Source organism: Carettochelys insculpta, chromosome 7 (assembly GCF_033958435.1).
Source record: "Carettochelys insculpta isolate YL-2023 chromosome 7, ASM3395843v1, whole genome shotgun sequence".
In the NCBI taxonomy this organism is placed as follows: Eukaryota; Metazoa; Chordata; order Testudines; family Carettochelyidae; genus Carettochelys; species Carettochelys insculpta.
In genome coordinates this window covers 38,763,857-38,778,476 of record NC_134143.1, presented here as the reverse complement: position 1 = coordinate 38,778,476, position 14,620 = coordinate 38,763,857, and the positions used below count along the sequence as shown (strand labels likewise).

The window sequence follows — 14,620 nt, the reverse complement described above, 5'->3', positions numbered from 1 at the left end:
CAAGACAAGCATTTGCGTATTTTGGCCAGTCACGTGTTGTGAAGTCTAATAGACAAGGGAGAGGAAAAACATTTCTCATCTGGAAGTCTAATGACTCGCCACATTACACAGAAAAACTGATATTTGTCACTTTACGTTCCAACTGATGCCCAGATTTGCTTTATTCATAAGTGTAGTAAGTCACGTTTCATGATATTTAATATTGTAAATATTAAATAAATAGCTAAATAAATTCAAGCTTTTTTTCCTAAGACTATCGCTGTAACAAACTATTCACATAAATATGCAAAACTGAACAGAACAACTTTATACACAGTTAATGACATGACACGACATACATGAAACACCTACCTTAGCATCATCGTCACTGAAGAGTGAGCACCAGGGAGAGTTCACATTTTTAATAGAGAGCTCAGATGAACAGGTAAAAAAAGCAACTTGAACCAAATCTGTAATAAATCCAAATAAATACGTGATAGACAACAGTTAAGGTTATTTGCTCTCTAAAACCCATTCCCAACATCATGCCCCTGTTACAAAGAATATAAAAGAACATGCAATCCACAGCTCAAACACGTAACAGAGTGTTTCCCAAACTTAGAACATTCATGCACTTCTTTCGGGACTTCGACCACATTGGCATACCCCCTCTCCCAGCACCATCCCAGTGATTACCTCTTGATTTTTAGTAATTTATTTTCTGTTGCGTACCCTTTGAAATCCTTTCATGTACCACCAGTGGCATGTGTACCATGCTTTGGGAAACAATGACATAACATATAATAAGGCTCTAATTTTGCACTATGGGACTACTCAAATGTTTGTATTATCACTGCCTTAGATTGTAAGCCTTTGACAGGGCATGGACATGGGAGTGTAATCATGACGTGTTTAGTGATTCACATCAGCTGATGTATGTATTATTAAACTGTAGATGATGATTATGAGATATGAAGGTAAAAATATGTTTACTCCCTTGGAGTATTAGACAGCAAAAACAGATGCACATCTTGTCTGAGTTAAGATAGTCAGTCCAACTAAGTTCCTTGCAAGTTTCAGGTAGAAAAAAAAAGCCACAGATGACTAACTACAGAAATCTCTTCTCTATGAATGACCCCATAGGCTGGCACAAAATGCGCTATTAAACAGGTACAATGCATTGCCAGCTACTCTGATCATTCCTATATGAGCAATTATTTCTCCACTTACAAACCTGCTGCAGGTACCAGGGCTAGGAATTCTTCAGGTATTTCAATAGCACCAAAAACATAACTTAGGTATTTTGTTATAGCTTTCTAACTGTAACTTTCTACACAAATTAGCATAGACAATGGAATGTAAAACTGGAGAGCTTCAATGTGGAAAAACAAAAATTTGCTGCATTAAGCCAGTTTTAGTTTAATCATAGAATCATAGGGCTGGAAGGGACCTCAGGAGGTCATCTAGTCCAGCCCCCTACTTCAAGCAGGATCAACCCCAGCTAAGTCATCCTGGCCAGGACCTTGTCAAGCCAGGACTTAAAAACTTCTAGGGATGGAGAATCCACCATCTGTCTAGGCAACACAGTCCAGTGCTTCACCACCCTCCTGGTGAAGTAGTTTTTGCTAGTATCCAACCTACACCTCTCCCTCTTTAACTTCAGACCATTACTCCTTGTTCTGCCATCTGACACCACTGAGAACAGTTTCTCACCCTCCTCTTTAGAGCTCCCCTTCAGGAAGTTGAAGGCTGCTATTAAATCACCCCTAAGTCTTCTCTTCTGTAAACTAAACAAGCCCAAATCCCTCAGCCTCTCCTCATAGGTCATGTGCTCCAGCTTCTTAATCATTTTTTGTTGCCCTTCGCTGAACCTGCTCCAGCACTTCCACATCCTTTTTATACTGGGGGGTCCAAAACTAGACACAATATTCCAGACGTGGCCTCACCAATGCTGAATAGACGAGAACAACCACTTCTCTAGATCCGCTCGAAATGCTCCTCCTAATGCACCCTAATATGCTGTTAGCCTTCTTGGCTACAAGGACACACTGTTTACTCATACCCAGACTTTCATCCACCATAACCCCTAGGTCTCTTTCCGCTGGACTGCTGCTTAGCCAGTCGGTCCCCAGACTATAACAATGCCCAGGATTCTTCCGCCCCAGGTGCAGGATTCTACACTTCACCTTGTTGAACTGCATCAGATTTCTTTTGGCCCAATCCTCCAACTTATCCAGGTCACTCTGGATCCTGACTCTACCTTCCAACATATCTACCTCTCCCCCTAGTCTTGTGTCATCTGCAAACTTGCTGAGGGTGCAATCCAGTCCCTCATCCAGGTCATTAATACAGATGTTGAACAACACTGGGCCCAGAACCGAGCCTTGCGGCACTCCGCTTGAAACTGACCACCATCCAGATACTGAGCCATTGATCACTACCCGTTGGGCCCGACCATCAAGCCCGCTTTCCATCCACCTTATAGTCCAAGGATCCAATCCATATTTCCTTAACTTATGGGCAAGAATGTTGTGGGAAACTGTATCAAAAGCTTTGCTGAAGTCAATGTATATCACATCCACTGACTTCCCCGTGTCCACAGAGCCTGTTACCTTGTCATAGAAGCTAATCAGATTGGTCAGGCAGAACTTGCCCTTGGTGAATCCATGTTGGCTTGGATTATGTGCTGTGCCTGATCCTCAAGAGAAAAAATTTTTCAGAAGTATGGACATTTAATCTATGTCAAGTTAACATGATCTGTGGGATAAATGGGAAAAGCTTTTCTACAGTAGGTTCTGTGACTGCATACCAACAATTAGTATTCTTTACCATAATAATGTGTTTAAGAATTTAAAATTAACACTAGCAAAATGGAATAAAACTAGACTGTGTGTGTGTTTTGGTAAAATTAAAATTACCTCACCAAGTTTTTTAAACTACTTTTATTTTTCCTTAAAAGCAATCCAAAGTTGTGGGTTCTTTTATATCTTTGGTCCTTCTCCCCAAAAGGATCCTCAGTTAAACTGTTTAAAATTGGATCTCTGTAACTTTGTATTTGTCAGATTTATATGAGGGTACACTACCCACTTTGGCTTTGGTAAACACAGTCATTTTTAAAAGTTGCCCTTTTCAATTAGTGAAATGATGTGCTGTCTTAATTTTTCCAAAAGCCAATAAAGAGCAGTTTTAACTATTTGTTCTTCATAACTATCTGAAAATATACTAGCAAACAACATTTACACATATTAAAAAATCAAAACACAGAATAAATACACTACCTGCATTTAAATCACTCACTGGTAAACACAAGGTAGCTGCAATTTTTTCCAAAACCCTTTTCATCTCAGGTCCCTCTTTGAAGGCATCTACTTGGTACATAGCTGTAGTGTTCTCTTCTACGCAGGTTACAAACTTCTCACAATAATCAAAGAATCTCATTAATTTGTCATTAATCTCAGTCTTCTCATTCTCAATGTCTGAAAGGAAAACCAATTTTTAATGGAAAAACCCTACAGTACACACAAAAACAAACACAACATTTTAAAGAATTCTCTGACAGATTTACAAAACAAACCAGCAGATATGTAGCACTTTAAAGACTAACAAAATTATTTATTCGGTGATGAGCTTTCGTGGGACAGACCTACTTCTTCAGATAAAAAAAAAAAAGTTTTTTTTTTGTTTTTTGTTTTAAACAAAAGTTGGTCTGGGGTCTGAATGGTGAAGCAACCTGTCAGATACTCCAACTGATAACAAAAACAAGATGTTACAAAGGTTATAATTAAATTTCTTAACTAAGAAATTAATTGGTCTTCCAGATTTTAATTTTGCATGTTAGGTAGAGATGTGCAAAAATCGATCTGTCTGGGATCTACAGTCAACCCCTGTACTCCATGCTATTGTGTGGAGTAAGGGAAGCGGACAGAAGAGTATAATGACTTAGTCTATTCTAGGGAACTAAGTTGATTCTGGTATGTCAATTCTAGCTACGCAAATGCCGTAAGCTAGACCTGCATACCTGATATTCACTTATTTCTCTAGTTTAGGCTTAGCCTAAAAAAAATAAAAACCTGCATTTGCTTCAACTGTATGCATTTCGAGCAGGGCTCTAAACTTCTTTCCCAGATAGGCACAGAGATTCTACTGAGAACCATGCTAACCAAACTATTTTTAAGTTCGTCTACCCTATAATGGAAACATTTTCTTCTCTGCCTATTATATAATTTTAAAAACCAATTTTATTACGTGTCTGTATGGCTGGAGAGGTCAGTGGGAAGACAAGGGCAGTGAGCCTACAGAAAGCTGTTTCAGAAAAAGGTGGCTTCCTTTACTCCAGGGATAGGGAACCCCAACAAGTGGCTTGCCTGGATCAGCATCCAGACCACTAGACGGTCAATGGTGTGGAGCCCTGAGCTTCACAGGCCAGAGTCACCCAAGCCAGGACTGGATTGGTGCATGTGCTCTGCTTGCCAGGGGCAAGAAACAGCTCCCTGTGCCACAAACCCTTCCCTGGTTGGGGGATAGTAGCACTACACTGCCTGGAGAAAATTTTCCCCCCATTGCCCAGACTCCACTTCACCATCCTGTGCCTGCACCCCCGCTTCCCCCTCAGGCTGCCAAACCCCAAGCCCACACCTGCACCCCTCTTCTCAATCAGCCCCCCCCCGTGCCCACTCCTGCACCTTCTCTCCCACTCACACCCCACAACCCAAGCCCTCTTCCTGACAGCCCCCTCCCACACCGAAGCCCTCATTTTTGGCCCCACTCTAGAGCCCAAATGTACTATCCCTAGATCTGCCCAACCCCCCAGCTCTGGAGCTGGCATGTAAGAGAAATAACAGGAGCTTTTTTTCCCACCCCGCAGCTTGAAACTAAGTCACTGAGGGATTTTTTTTTTTTGCTTCTCACTTGTATGACCAATTTATTTTTCTTTGGGTCAGTGGCCCCCAACCCAGTCAGGTTGCCCACCCTGGTGTTATGCAGTAGTGGGTACCAGGCCCCCTTCCCTCGTGTGTGTTTGTGTGTTGGGCTATGTGTTTCTGCATGCCACACTTCACTTGAGTCTTGGGGCACCAAATATGTCCCAAGCAGAGTATCACTTTCCCTGTTCACAGGCCAGGCAGGCAGGGCTCTACTTCATGTACCTAAGCCAACAGTTTGTACCAGGGGACCAGGCCACCCCCGGCCAGGACCCTACTTTCTCCACTCCCCAGAACCTCCCATCAGTGCTTAGGGCACCTACCGGAACGCCCTGTAAGCTGAGTGCTGGAGAGCCACCAGAAGAGTCAGGGGCAACCCAGCTTATCAGGAGCGTGCCTGGATCCAGCAGCCCCGTCCTGTCCATGGGTGGTGCACATCCGTGCATGATAACATTTATTCCCCGGGCAGCTGAAAAAATGAGGGGAACATTGCCCCCTCCTCCCGCTTACCTGCGGCCGGGAGCTGCGAGTGCAGCGCCAGGTGGAGCCCCCTGCGGAAGGCGCCGCTGCTCTCCACGCAGCGGTGCTTGGAGCTGCTGGCGAAGGCGAAGCGGCGCTGCGGAGCCAGCAGGCCGGGGAAGCGGGCAGCCAGGCGCCGGGCCAACCGCTCCATGTCGAGGCGGCCCTTGGGCGCCAGCCTCCCGTCCATGTCCGGTTGGTACCACATGTCCCAGCGCGCGAGCTGCTGCGCGGCGGGGCAGGCCCGCGCCTGGCCGCGGAGCAGGCGGTGCAGCTGGCCCAGCTTGCGGATCTGTTTCTCGGTGGGGAAGCGGGTGCCGTGGCGGATGAGGGCGCGGAGCTGCAGCGGGACGCAGGCGGCGGAGGGCAGCAGGTGCCCCGGCTCCGGTGGGCCGAGGGACAGCGGATCCCGCAGCAGATGCTGGTTCACCTCCTCGTACCGGGACTTGGTCCCGAAATAGCCGCTGAGGTGGGACGTGGTGGCTGCCGCCTCCCGCGCGAGGCACACGCGGAGCAGCAGCAGGAGCAGTAGCGAGCGGCGCCCCGAGAAGGGGCAGGGGCAGCAGCTGGCCATAGGGAAGGCGGCAGTGGCGGCTCTGTGCGGATCGCGAAACGAGCCTTGCGAGGCGGTTCCGGGCCAGCCTCTGCAGCGGGGCCGTGCCGGGCCGGGAACAGGCTGCTACGCTCCGCCCCGGCTCCGCCTCCAGCCGCTGCCTCAGTTCCGGGCCCAGCCAGGCCCGGGTGGTAGCTGCCTCCTTAGCGCCCTGTGGTGTTGGGGCCGCCCGCAGAACTGGCTCCCGCCTACCCTGCGAGCCGACCCCCTCCCCAGCCGTCCTGGGTTTGCTGGGCCCTGGGGAGAGGAGAGGCCCTAACTGCTGCTCCTGCCCGTCACAGCCCCTCGGGCAAACCCGAGCCCCAGGGCATTTGAAGGAACTCGCCAGCCGGAGGATGAGGCCTGGTTCCAGCCTAGAGAACTGGAGGAGGAAAACCCCCATCCCCCTTCTTATGCGGGGGCCTGGTAGGTTCAAACTTCAAGGGGTCAAATGCAGGCTTGGAAAAGGCGCTCCAGCTCCCTTCCCTAGCACTGCCTGGTTCCCTATCTTCTCCACCACCCCCAGCTCATGCTGCTCGCCCCTCAGCCTGCCACGTTCCTAACGTCATTCTCTAGGGTTGCAGTGCTTATCTACACCGAAAAAGGCCTCCAGCTTTTCTGAGCTGCCCTGCTGCTGAGTGGGCATCCTCTGGACCAAAAGCTGGTTTCATTGGCCAGGTCCATAGCAGCTGCAGAAGGAGGGGATCTCCTTTTAGAACCTCTGCCATCCAGCCTACCCCTTCATGAGTGGGTGGTGGGGTCTTCCTTTGGGAACAGCAGACTTGGAGAACTCTTTGACTGTGGTCTGACAGATGGTGTGGGACTTCACTGCATTTGGACAGGACATGGGGTTGTCCCCTCTGTGCTTCCCTTTAGCACGTTCCGGATGAGGGCAGCCTTACCCAGTGCTTCTCTTCCTTTACTCCCTCTCACCCATCATTTTAGATCTCTGGAGCTCATTGTCAGGCCCTTTCCCTACAAGCTTTCCTGGCTATGCCCAACACAGCACCAGTCAGCCAAACACCATCTGGATAGTTCAGGTACAGACTGCATATAGACAACATCTGCATACTCTGATGATGGATACCATCTACTTCCTTGCCCTTGTGTCCTGTGGTACTTACTGCATCTATGACAGATAGGCAGCTCCAGTAGACCAGTCTTTATTCAACTCTAGTTAAATGGTCATTGGGGATATTAGCAGGCAGCTCTTTCATGGAGTCGTGAAAGCAGGTGTGTACCTGGTGCTCTTCAAGGAATTCTGACACCCTATCCTTTCTGCAGCGAGAAGGAGACTCTGACATACATCTGTGTAGAGCTCATCAGGCTGCAATCCCTTTTCCAGTTCCTGTAGAGCCTCTAAATAAGGTTCTGACTGCACTTTTCCCATTACTTGTTTATCCTATCACACCTTACCCATGCTTTCAGTGTTGTGAGAGCTCCTCAACTCTTCCTGACACGGGCCGAGATGGCCATCCACTAAAGCAGGATGGTAGGAGAAGGGTTATTTTGTGTAAGATCAAAGTATATATTGATTGGGGCTGTGGCTGGACCCTTTGGGGCCCAGGAGAATCTGTATGCAGTTGATGAAAAAGATTTTAAGAACCACTCATCTGAGTTGGGGTTGTTCTGTGCTGGTATAACATCTGGGAAGTCTCTGGGTTTGCTTGTGTGGCTTCTGGCTGGCCAGTGAAGCTGGAAGAGGTACTTTTGTGGCTGTTTGGATTTGCCTGAGTGATAAGGAAATCCCAGCCTGGGGCTGTAAGTGGCCTGGTTTTAAGCAAAGATACCCTGGATTAATTTCTCTAGCTGTGCCCAGAAACCTTGTCATATTACAGCAAGTGAGGGAGTTCCACTAGAGGACATGCAGCAAGCTTTATCATCAGAAGAGAAAGTGATGAAATGCTATGTTGTCTTAGCCCCCACTCGATGTCATATTTAGTTTGATTTCCTGCAAAGGCAACTGAGCCATTCTGAAGCACTTTCATACTGAACATGGAATTTGTGCTTCAGTGGCATTTCAGAGACAGTCCAGTATGCCATTGTGGGCAGCTCCAAACCATGACACACAATGTTGAGGGAGCGCAAAATGACTCACTTCCTGGAGATCTTGGTCTCTTGAACACAGTTGATAATACCTTTAACTTGGCTTCACCAGACTGCATACACCAAATAAATATTGGGAATATTTCAGAAAAGAAGGTATGAGGGGTGGAGCCCAAGAACATCCCAGCACATGTGTTGTGTGGGAATGTTCCAGAGGGCTATGGCTTTCCTTGCAGCAGAAGAGCCAAAATACTGAAAGTTATTTTTGGAAATATTAATATTTCAGAATGATCACTCACACAGGGACATTGCCACAAAATTAATATAACCATAAATTCCTACATTAAGATCAAAAGCCAAATACTATTTCACATAATTGCTCTAAGCATGTTAAACAGCTTAAAGATTGGGCAGTTACTATGCCCAATTTTGTAAGAAAGTATTCATAAGGATGTGATCAGTGTACTTACAAATAGGCCAAGCCTTGGGAAAACATCTCATCCTTGCCTTTTCAACCATGATTAGGTAGAATCTAACAAAGAATCTTCAAATTTAGAAATCTTTTTACACCCTTCAACAAACAAATTGCATAGCCAATTATTGCTTTAGTTAATGACCAATCTGAAACAGTTCATTCTTACTTCCAGTCATAATATAGGTAAGATTTACATCTCTTCCCCCTCTCCCAAAGGCCTCTCCTTTTTCCTGGTAGTCAATTGCTTTTTCTTTTCAGCTGGGTTCAGGTAGGCCTTAAATTAAGACTTAGGAGTTTAGGAATGTTGATGTTGGCTTCTTCTAAGATAGATTCTGTTTGTTTTATTTGACATCTGCAGTCATTTCAGTCAGAGGCCTTTTTAAAAACTTCCCTTTATCTCATTAGTTATTCTTTGAGCCAGACATCCTCCTACTTTATTCTTTTTTTCTTTTTTTTTTTTTTTTTCATTTATTACTGTCCCACCCTTCCTTCTATGTGGTAAACAGCAATTTTTCTTTCGGACATATATTTCCTTAACCAAACATGAGCTAAGCCAAATGCTTTAATTTCATATTTATTCAACAGTTTTAACTGTAAACTGCAAAGAATTGTTTTAGCTTCGTCGAAATTCTAGGAATGCAGTTTTCCTCTCATTGGTAAGTGACCCTGAATATCTTTGGATAACTTGAATAGTGATTCTACACAAGAGTGTAACCTGTACAGCCACTATCTTTGTTAGGCATCAGTGATGCACTCTAAACTGGGAGGGCACATGCGTCGCGACATAGAATTCCGTTGACTTCAGTTGCATAAGCAGGGCAATAAAGTCAGTAGTCCCCTTCATCTAGTTGTGGGGAGGCAGTGCTTCAGCTCAGATTACAGCCTTCCATGGCATCATTATTCAGATCTTCAACTCTCCCACAGTGAGGGGTTTGAGCATTTGAAAATTTTTTTAAAATATTTAAAACCCTATTTACATCACACACCTGTCTTTGAACAGACCTGGGAACAGAGAACAAAAGCAATTTCTTATGCTGTTGGGGGGGGATACACATACCAGTAAGGACAGAGAAACAAAGACACTTAAAGAGAGAAGTAACAGGGGCAAGAACACAGGAAAAAGGAGGTTCAGCCTGGAAATATAACAAATAACTCTATATAATACTAATGTCCTTTTCCTTTATTGTCCTTTATTATATGTCAGTTTGTAGCTATGTCACTCTTGTAGTTAGTTATCTGCAGATGTTCCCATCCTGAAATATCCAAGCTCATGTTTCTGTGATTGGTGGTCATCATTATGGATACGTTCCCCATTAAACACTCTATTCCAAGTTCTCCAAAACTTAGGAAACGTTATGCTAGTTACTTGTGCCAAAGTTAGTATGTCTCAAGACTTATGCTAACTGAAGTCAGTACCCTCCAGAATACAGGCCTGTAGGTTCCTTCTGGTACAGCTAAATGAAAGAAATGGTAAAGCTAGGTCTATAAGCTACATGTCACAAACTTCTCACTGAGCAATGAAAGACTTTGGTTAAGAGAAATGCAGTCCTTTTTCTGTTTAAAAAAATAAAAAGAGGAGCTGCTACTCAGCAAGCACCCTGCACTGCACCCACCCCACCCAGGCAATCCCACAGCTGAGGCTGCTGAGGTGCCAGTGTTTGGTACTGGCAAGTACCGGCACAAAAAAAAAGCACTGGTGAGATGTATGGGTTACACGTCCCCCATGACACATCCAAGCTAATATGGCACAAAGCCATGTTAGAGAAAGCAGTGCTGCTGTATAGGCAACTTTGGAAATGAAAGAACAAAAGGAGATAGCCCATGGCAAGCCCTATTGACAGAACTAATGCTGCTCATTGATTACAAGGCAGAAATAAAGCTGTGTACAAAAAAGAACTAACTACAACAAACACCTGAACACTGATTAGCTAAGATGAATTGGGAAATTCTCTCACTGCTGAACAGAACTACAACACATGCTGACAAGTTATGTTAGGTCAATACAACAAACACAAATCAGTAGCATGGTCAATTTAATAAAATTATTTCTACCTTTTGGGGCCCAATTCATCCAGCTATTTATGCACTTGATTAGTTTTAATTACACAAGTACTCCCTATGAAAACCTGGATTTGTCTGTGTGTAATAATTTTGCAGTTTATCTCTAATTCCTGCTGTGGTCATCACCAGAAAAAACACTTGATTATCTCCACTTTTCACGTGGAGCCAGAGGGGATCTCAGCCTACTCTTCTATAAATAAAGGTGGTTGAAATCTCATCACCTAATATGCTATTTTGTTAGTCTTTAAAGTGCTATATGACTGCTGTTTTGTTTTGATAGAATACAGACTAACACAGCTACCTCTCTGTCATTATTCAGTGTTGTACAAACAACTATTAACTCTGGACTATGTGAGGAGTTAGCATTGCAGTACAGATTTCAACATTGTTTACTTTGTCTTTTTGTTTTATTTTATAAGCAGCATCTAATTTCAAAGTATTTATTTACAACCTAGGGTTTTTTTGCTTAGGAATTTTAATTTAAATTTTGATTTCTCCCACCACTGATATTAGAGAGAAATTTTTGGACAATCACTCCTTTTATTTTTTTTTCTTGTCTCCAAGTGACACTCCCCCAAATCCTTTAAATGGTTGCTTCTTTTTGTTTCTATCTTCTGCCTTTCTCTCTCCTGTTTTCTCTGGAGTTGGGTGGTACAGATTGAACCTTTCTTGTCTGGCACCATCAGTGGTCCAGCATGATTTTAGTTAGTCAGAAGTCCACTTACCATGGGTTTGGCCAAGTTTCCCATGGCCCCATAAAGTTTGTTTACAGTCACCGCTACTGACTCTTAGTGTTCTTTGCTGTTATTTAGCATACCTTGCACCTAAAAGTCTTCTTAGAGCCCAGGAAGCAGTGTAAGTGTGCTCTCCTGACCTTCATGCCAGCACACTCCAAAGCCTGAGTTCTTTGAGCATTCCTCTGTTGTATCCAGCCTCTTATCCACTGGATGCACATAGCATTGCCATATTTGCAGTCCCCAAAGGAGAATACACTGCAGCTTACCATTTGTGCATCAAAATACAGTTCTACTTAATTCACAGCACTTATACTTACATTCTCAGTAAAAAACAAGTTTTAACAAAGGACAGATTCAAATAACAGCAAACAGAAATATTGAAAACAAATAATTACATATAAAATTCTAATGCATATTCTAGAGCCTGAAGTCAGCAAATAAACACACTCTTGTAAAATGAGGGGTACTTCTTTCCCCAAAAATCCTTCTCACAGAGTGTTGCAGTCAAGATGGCTGGCACTCTCTTTTCATGAGACCCAGATAATGACAGCTAGTTCAGGTAAAGGAAGCTCAAGCACTCTAGATATGTTAGATCCATCCCTTGTTCTTTGTGCGTAAACAGGATTTCCCTCCCCACGCCTCAGTGTTCACCCCTTCCTGTTAATCTCTTCTCTTGAAGTCATAGCAAGCCCTTCATTAATGTGTGACTCAGTATACGAGTATCGGAGGGGTAGCCGTGTTAGTCTGGATCTGTAACAGCAACGAAGGGTCCTGTGGCACCTTATAGACTAGCAGAAAAGTTTTGAGCATGAGCTTTCGTGAGCACAGACTCGCTTCATCAGATGCTGGTCATGGAAATCTGCAGGGCCAGGTATAAATACGCCAGAGCAAGGCTGGGGATAACAAGGTTAGCTCAGTCAGGAAGCCTCACCCTTCCTGACTGAGCTAACCTTGTTATCCCCAGCCTTGCTCTGGCTTATTATACCTGGCCTTGCAGATTTCCATGACCAGCATCTGATGAAGCGAGTCTGTGCTCACGAAAGCTCATGCTCAAAACTTTTCTGTTAGTCTATAAGGTGCCACAGGACCCTTCGTTGCAGTATACAAGTAGACTTCTGTTGTAATACACATAAAAGTCAGCCAGTGTAAAAGAGTGTCTCCAATCTACTGTCTGATGGTTTTTCAAAATGCAATAGTTCTTGAGGTCCTCAGCACTAAGGCTAAGTCTATACTGCCACTTCACTGTGTTGCAACTTTTTGGCTCAGGGGTGTGAAAATACCCCTTAACTCCCCAAACGCAGCAAGTTATAGTGCTGTAAAGCATCAGTGTAAACAGGCTCCCAGCACTGTTAGCTATGGTCCTCATGGAGAAGGATTACATAGAGCACTGGAAGAGCTGCCTCTCAGCATCCCTGCAGTGGCCATATTTTCACTTGTAATGTGTTATCGTGGCAGCGCTTTAATTTTAGAAGTGTAGACAAAGCCAGAGATCAATTGTTACCCTCCATTTATTCCATTTAGAGGGAGAATGGCTTGTGATTCACTCCTTGCCTCCACAGGATATCTTCTCTGATCTATGCCATCCCTTCCTTTGCCAGGCAGGTTAACAATATCCACACTTGTCCCTGAAAGTGAGGAAAAAGTGTTGTGGTGAACTCAGATGCTTGTGTTCCCTTAAGCCTCCCTTCCCTACTGAAGTCTGTCAGAATCTGACACAATGGCTACGTCTGCACTAGCCCAAATCTTCGAAATGGCCATGCAAATGGCCATTTTGAAGATTACTAATGAGGTGCTGAAATGCATATTCAGCGCCTCATTAGCATGCCACCAGCCACGGCTCTTCAAAATTGCCTCCCCAGTTTTCGAAAGCCCTTCTTCTGATCACCAGATGGGGAGAAGGGCTTTTGAAAGTGGGGGGGGTCCTTTCAGAAGGTCCCATCTCCATGGGCAGTGCACAATTCGAAAAGCCGCACTTTCGAATTGCTGCGGATGCTGTTATGCTAATGAGGCGCTGCATATTCATTGCAGCACCTCATTAGCATCTTACAAACCCGCTCATTAACATGCCTAAGTGTAGACCCAGCCATTAGATTTAGTGAGATCTGTTCTTAGCTCTTTCAGCGCTTTATAGCACAGGAGGCAGTTTTCAGAGGCAGGAATGGTAATACATTTCAGAAATTGCAGCCTTCTCAGATCTAGTTGAGGACAAACATCATGGTGATAAAATCTTAACTGTCATCTTCCAAACTTAGTAAAATCTGGAGTTCTCTCTTAAACACCTACTGCTCCATTTTCCTACTGTCTTCATCAAGGGTGAATTAATACAGGTGAAATTTCCAACTGGTGCAACAATGAACAGTTTAAGATTGTAGCAGAGCTTAGAATGTTACTATGACAACCTGTGCACCAGACTACCATGGTTTAGATAAAATTTTCAGGTTATTGCAACTATAAAATGGGCTAATATGCGTTTCCAAGCACTCCGAAGCTGGTCACTGACAGGTGTAACGCTGTACCCCATTTTTCAGATGAGCTAAGGCCCAGCGGAATTCAGTGACTCACCTCTTAGGAACTGTGACCTTGTAGGCTAGGTAGTTATTCTAGATGCATTAGACCTGATTACTGGTACTTTGATATTTACTATGCTATGAATGTCAGCAATTCTTCCAGTTCTTGAGCTAATGGTAGTCTGTAATTTACAGCATGTCTCATTACCTATGTCCTAAGCCATGTCCTCTGTGCAGTGAGTGAGGTGGGGGCTCAATAAAAGTGACTATTGACCAGACCAGCCCCTTCCTGTGGAGACTTTTTTTCTAACTTCTTTATCAAAAAAGTAAAAAACAAAAACCCATTTCCCCATTTATCTACACAAAGCAACATGTGAAATTTGCTTAAAACAAGGAAAATTCTAAAACCAAACACCTCATTTATAAAACTTTGTGGCTACATGACAAATGCATCATTTTACAAAACCCAAGCCCTCTAAAAGAAAGGAGGTATAACACTGAGCAGATAGGAAGCACTTTGTATTTATTAGGTACAGACAACACTAATTTAACTCCACTGCATACAACTGGAGGAGGAAGCTGGAACATGCCACTAATGAGAAGTAGGCTCAGCTGGGCAGGAACAGGTGGGGCCAGTGTAAAGCTTGGGGTGGTGATGAGCCAGGAGGCTACTGGGCAGTGCTGAAGGAAAGCAGGCAGTACCCTTTTGTTGTGTGTCATGATGCTGGTACATCTAGAGAAAAACAGAACCAGGCATGAGGGGAAGCACTCTGGGGAAGGAAAAG

The 14,620-nt window shown here is 44.4% G+C and overlaps 1 protein-coding gene and 1 long non-coding RNA gene across 6 annotated transcripts in view; one reads left to right on the top strand and one right to left on the bottom strand.

Moving 5' to 3' along the window:
• The window catches only part of LOC142016128 (multiple inositol polyphosphate phosphatase 1-like), a 47,259-nt gene extending 41,162 nt beyond the window's left edge, over positions 1–6,097 (bottom strand). For all 5 annotated transcript variants that reach the window (XR_012646301.1, XR_012646300.1, XR_012646302.1 and 2 more), the window contains exons 1-3: positions 5,409–6,097; positions 3,258–3,455; positions 352–449 (exon numbers count right to left, since the gene is read on the bottom strand). Coding sequence is in view for 2 of the 5 variants with exons in the window: in XM_075000346.1 (XP_074856447.1) it covers positions 352–449; positions 3,258–3,455; positions 5,409–5,991 (879 nt within the window). In the remaining 3 variants the exon portion in view is untranslated. The remainder of the gene's footprint in view (positions 1–351; positions 450–3,257; positions 3,456–5,408) is intronic.
• A 9-nt stretch (positions 6,098–6,106) lies between these two features.
• Positions 6,107–14,620, top strand: part of LOC142016129 (uncharacterized) — a 28,244-nt gene continuing 19,730 nt past the window's right edge. Inside the window, exon 1 of the long non-coding RNA XR_012646303.1 lies at positions 6,107–6,435. This is a non-coding gene — a long non-coding RNA (uncharacterized LOC142016129). The remainder of the gene's footprint in view (positions 6,436–14,620) is intronic.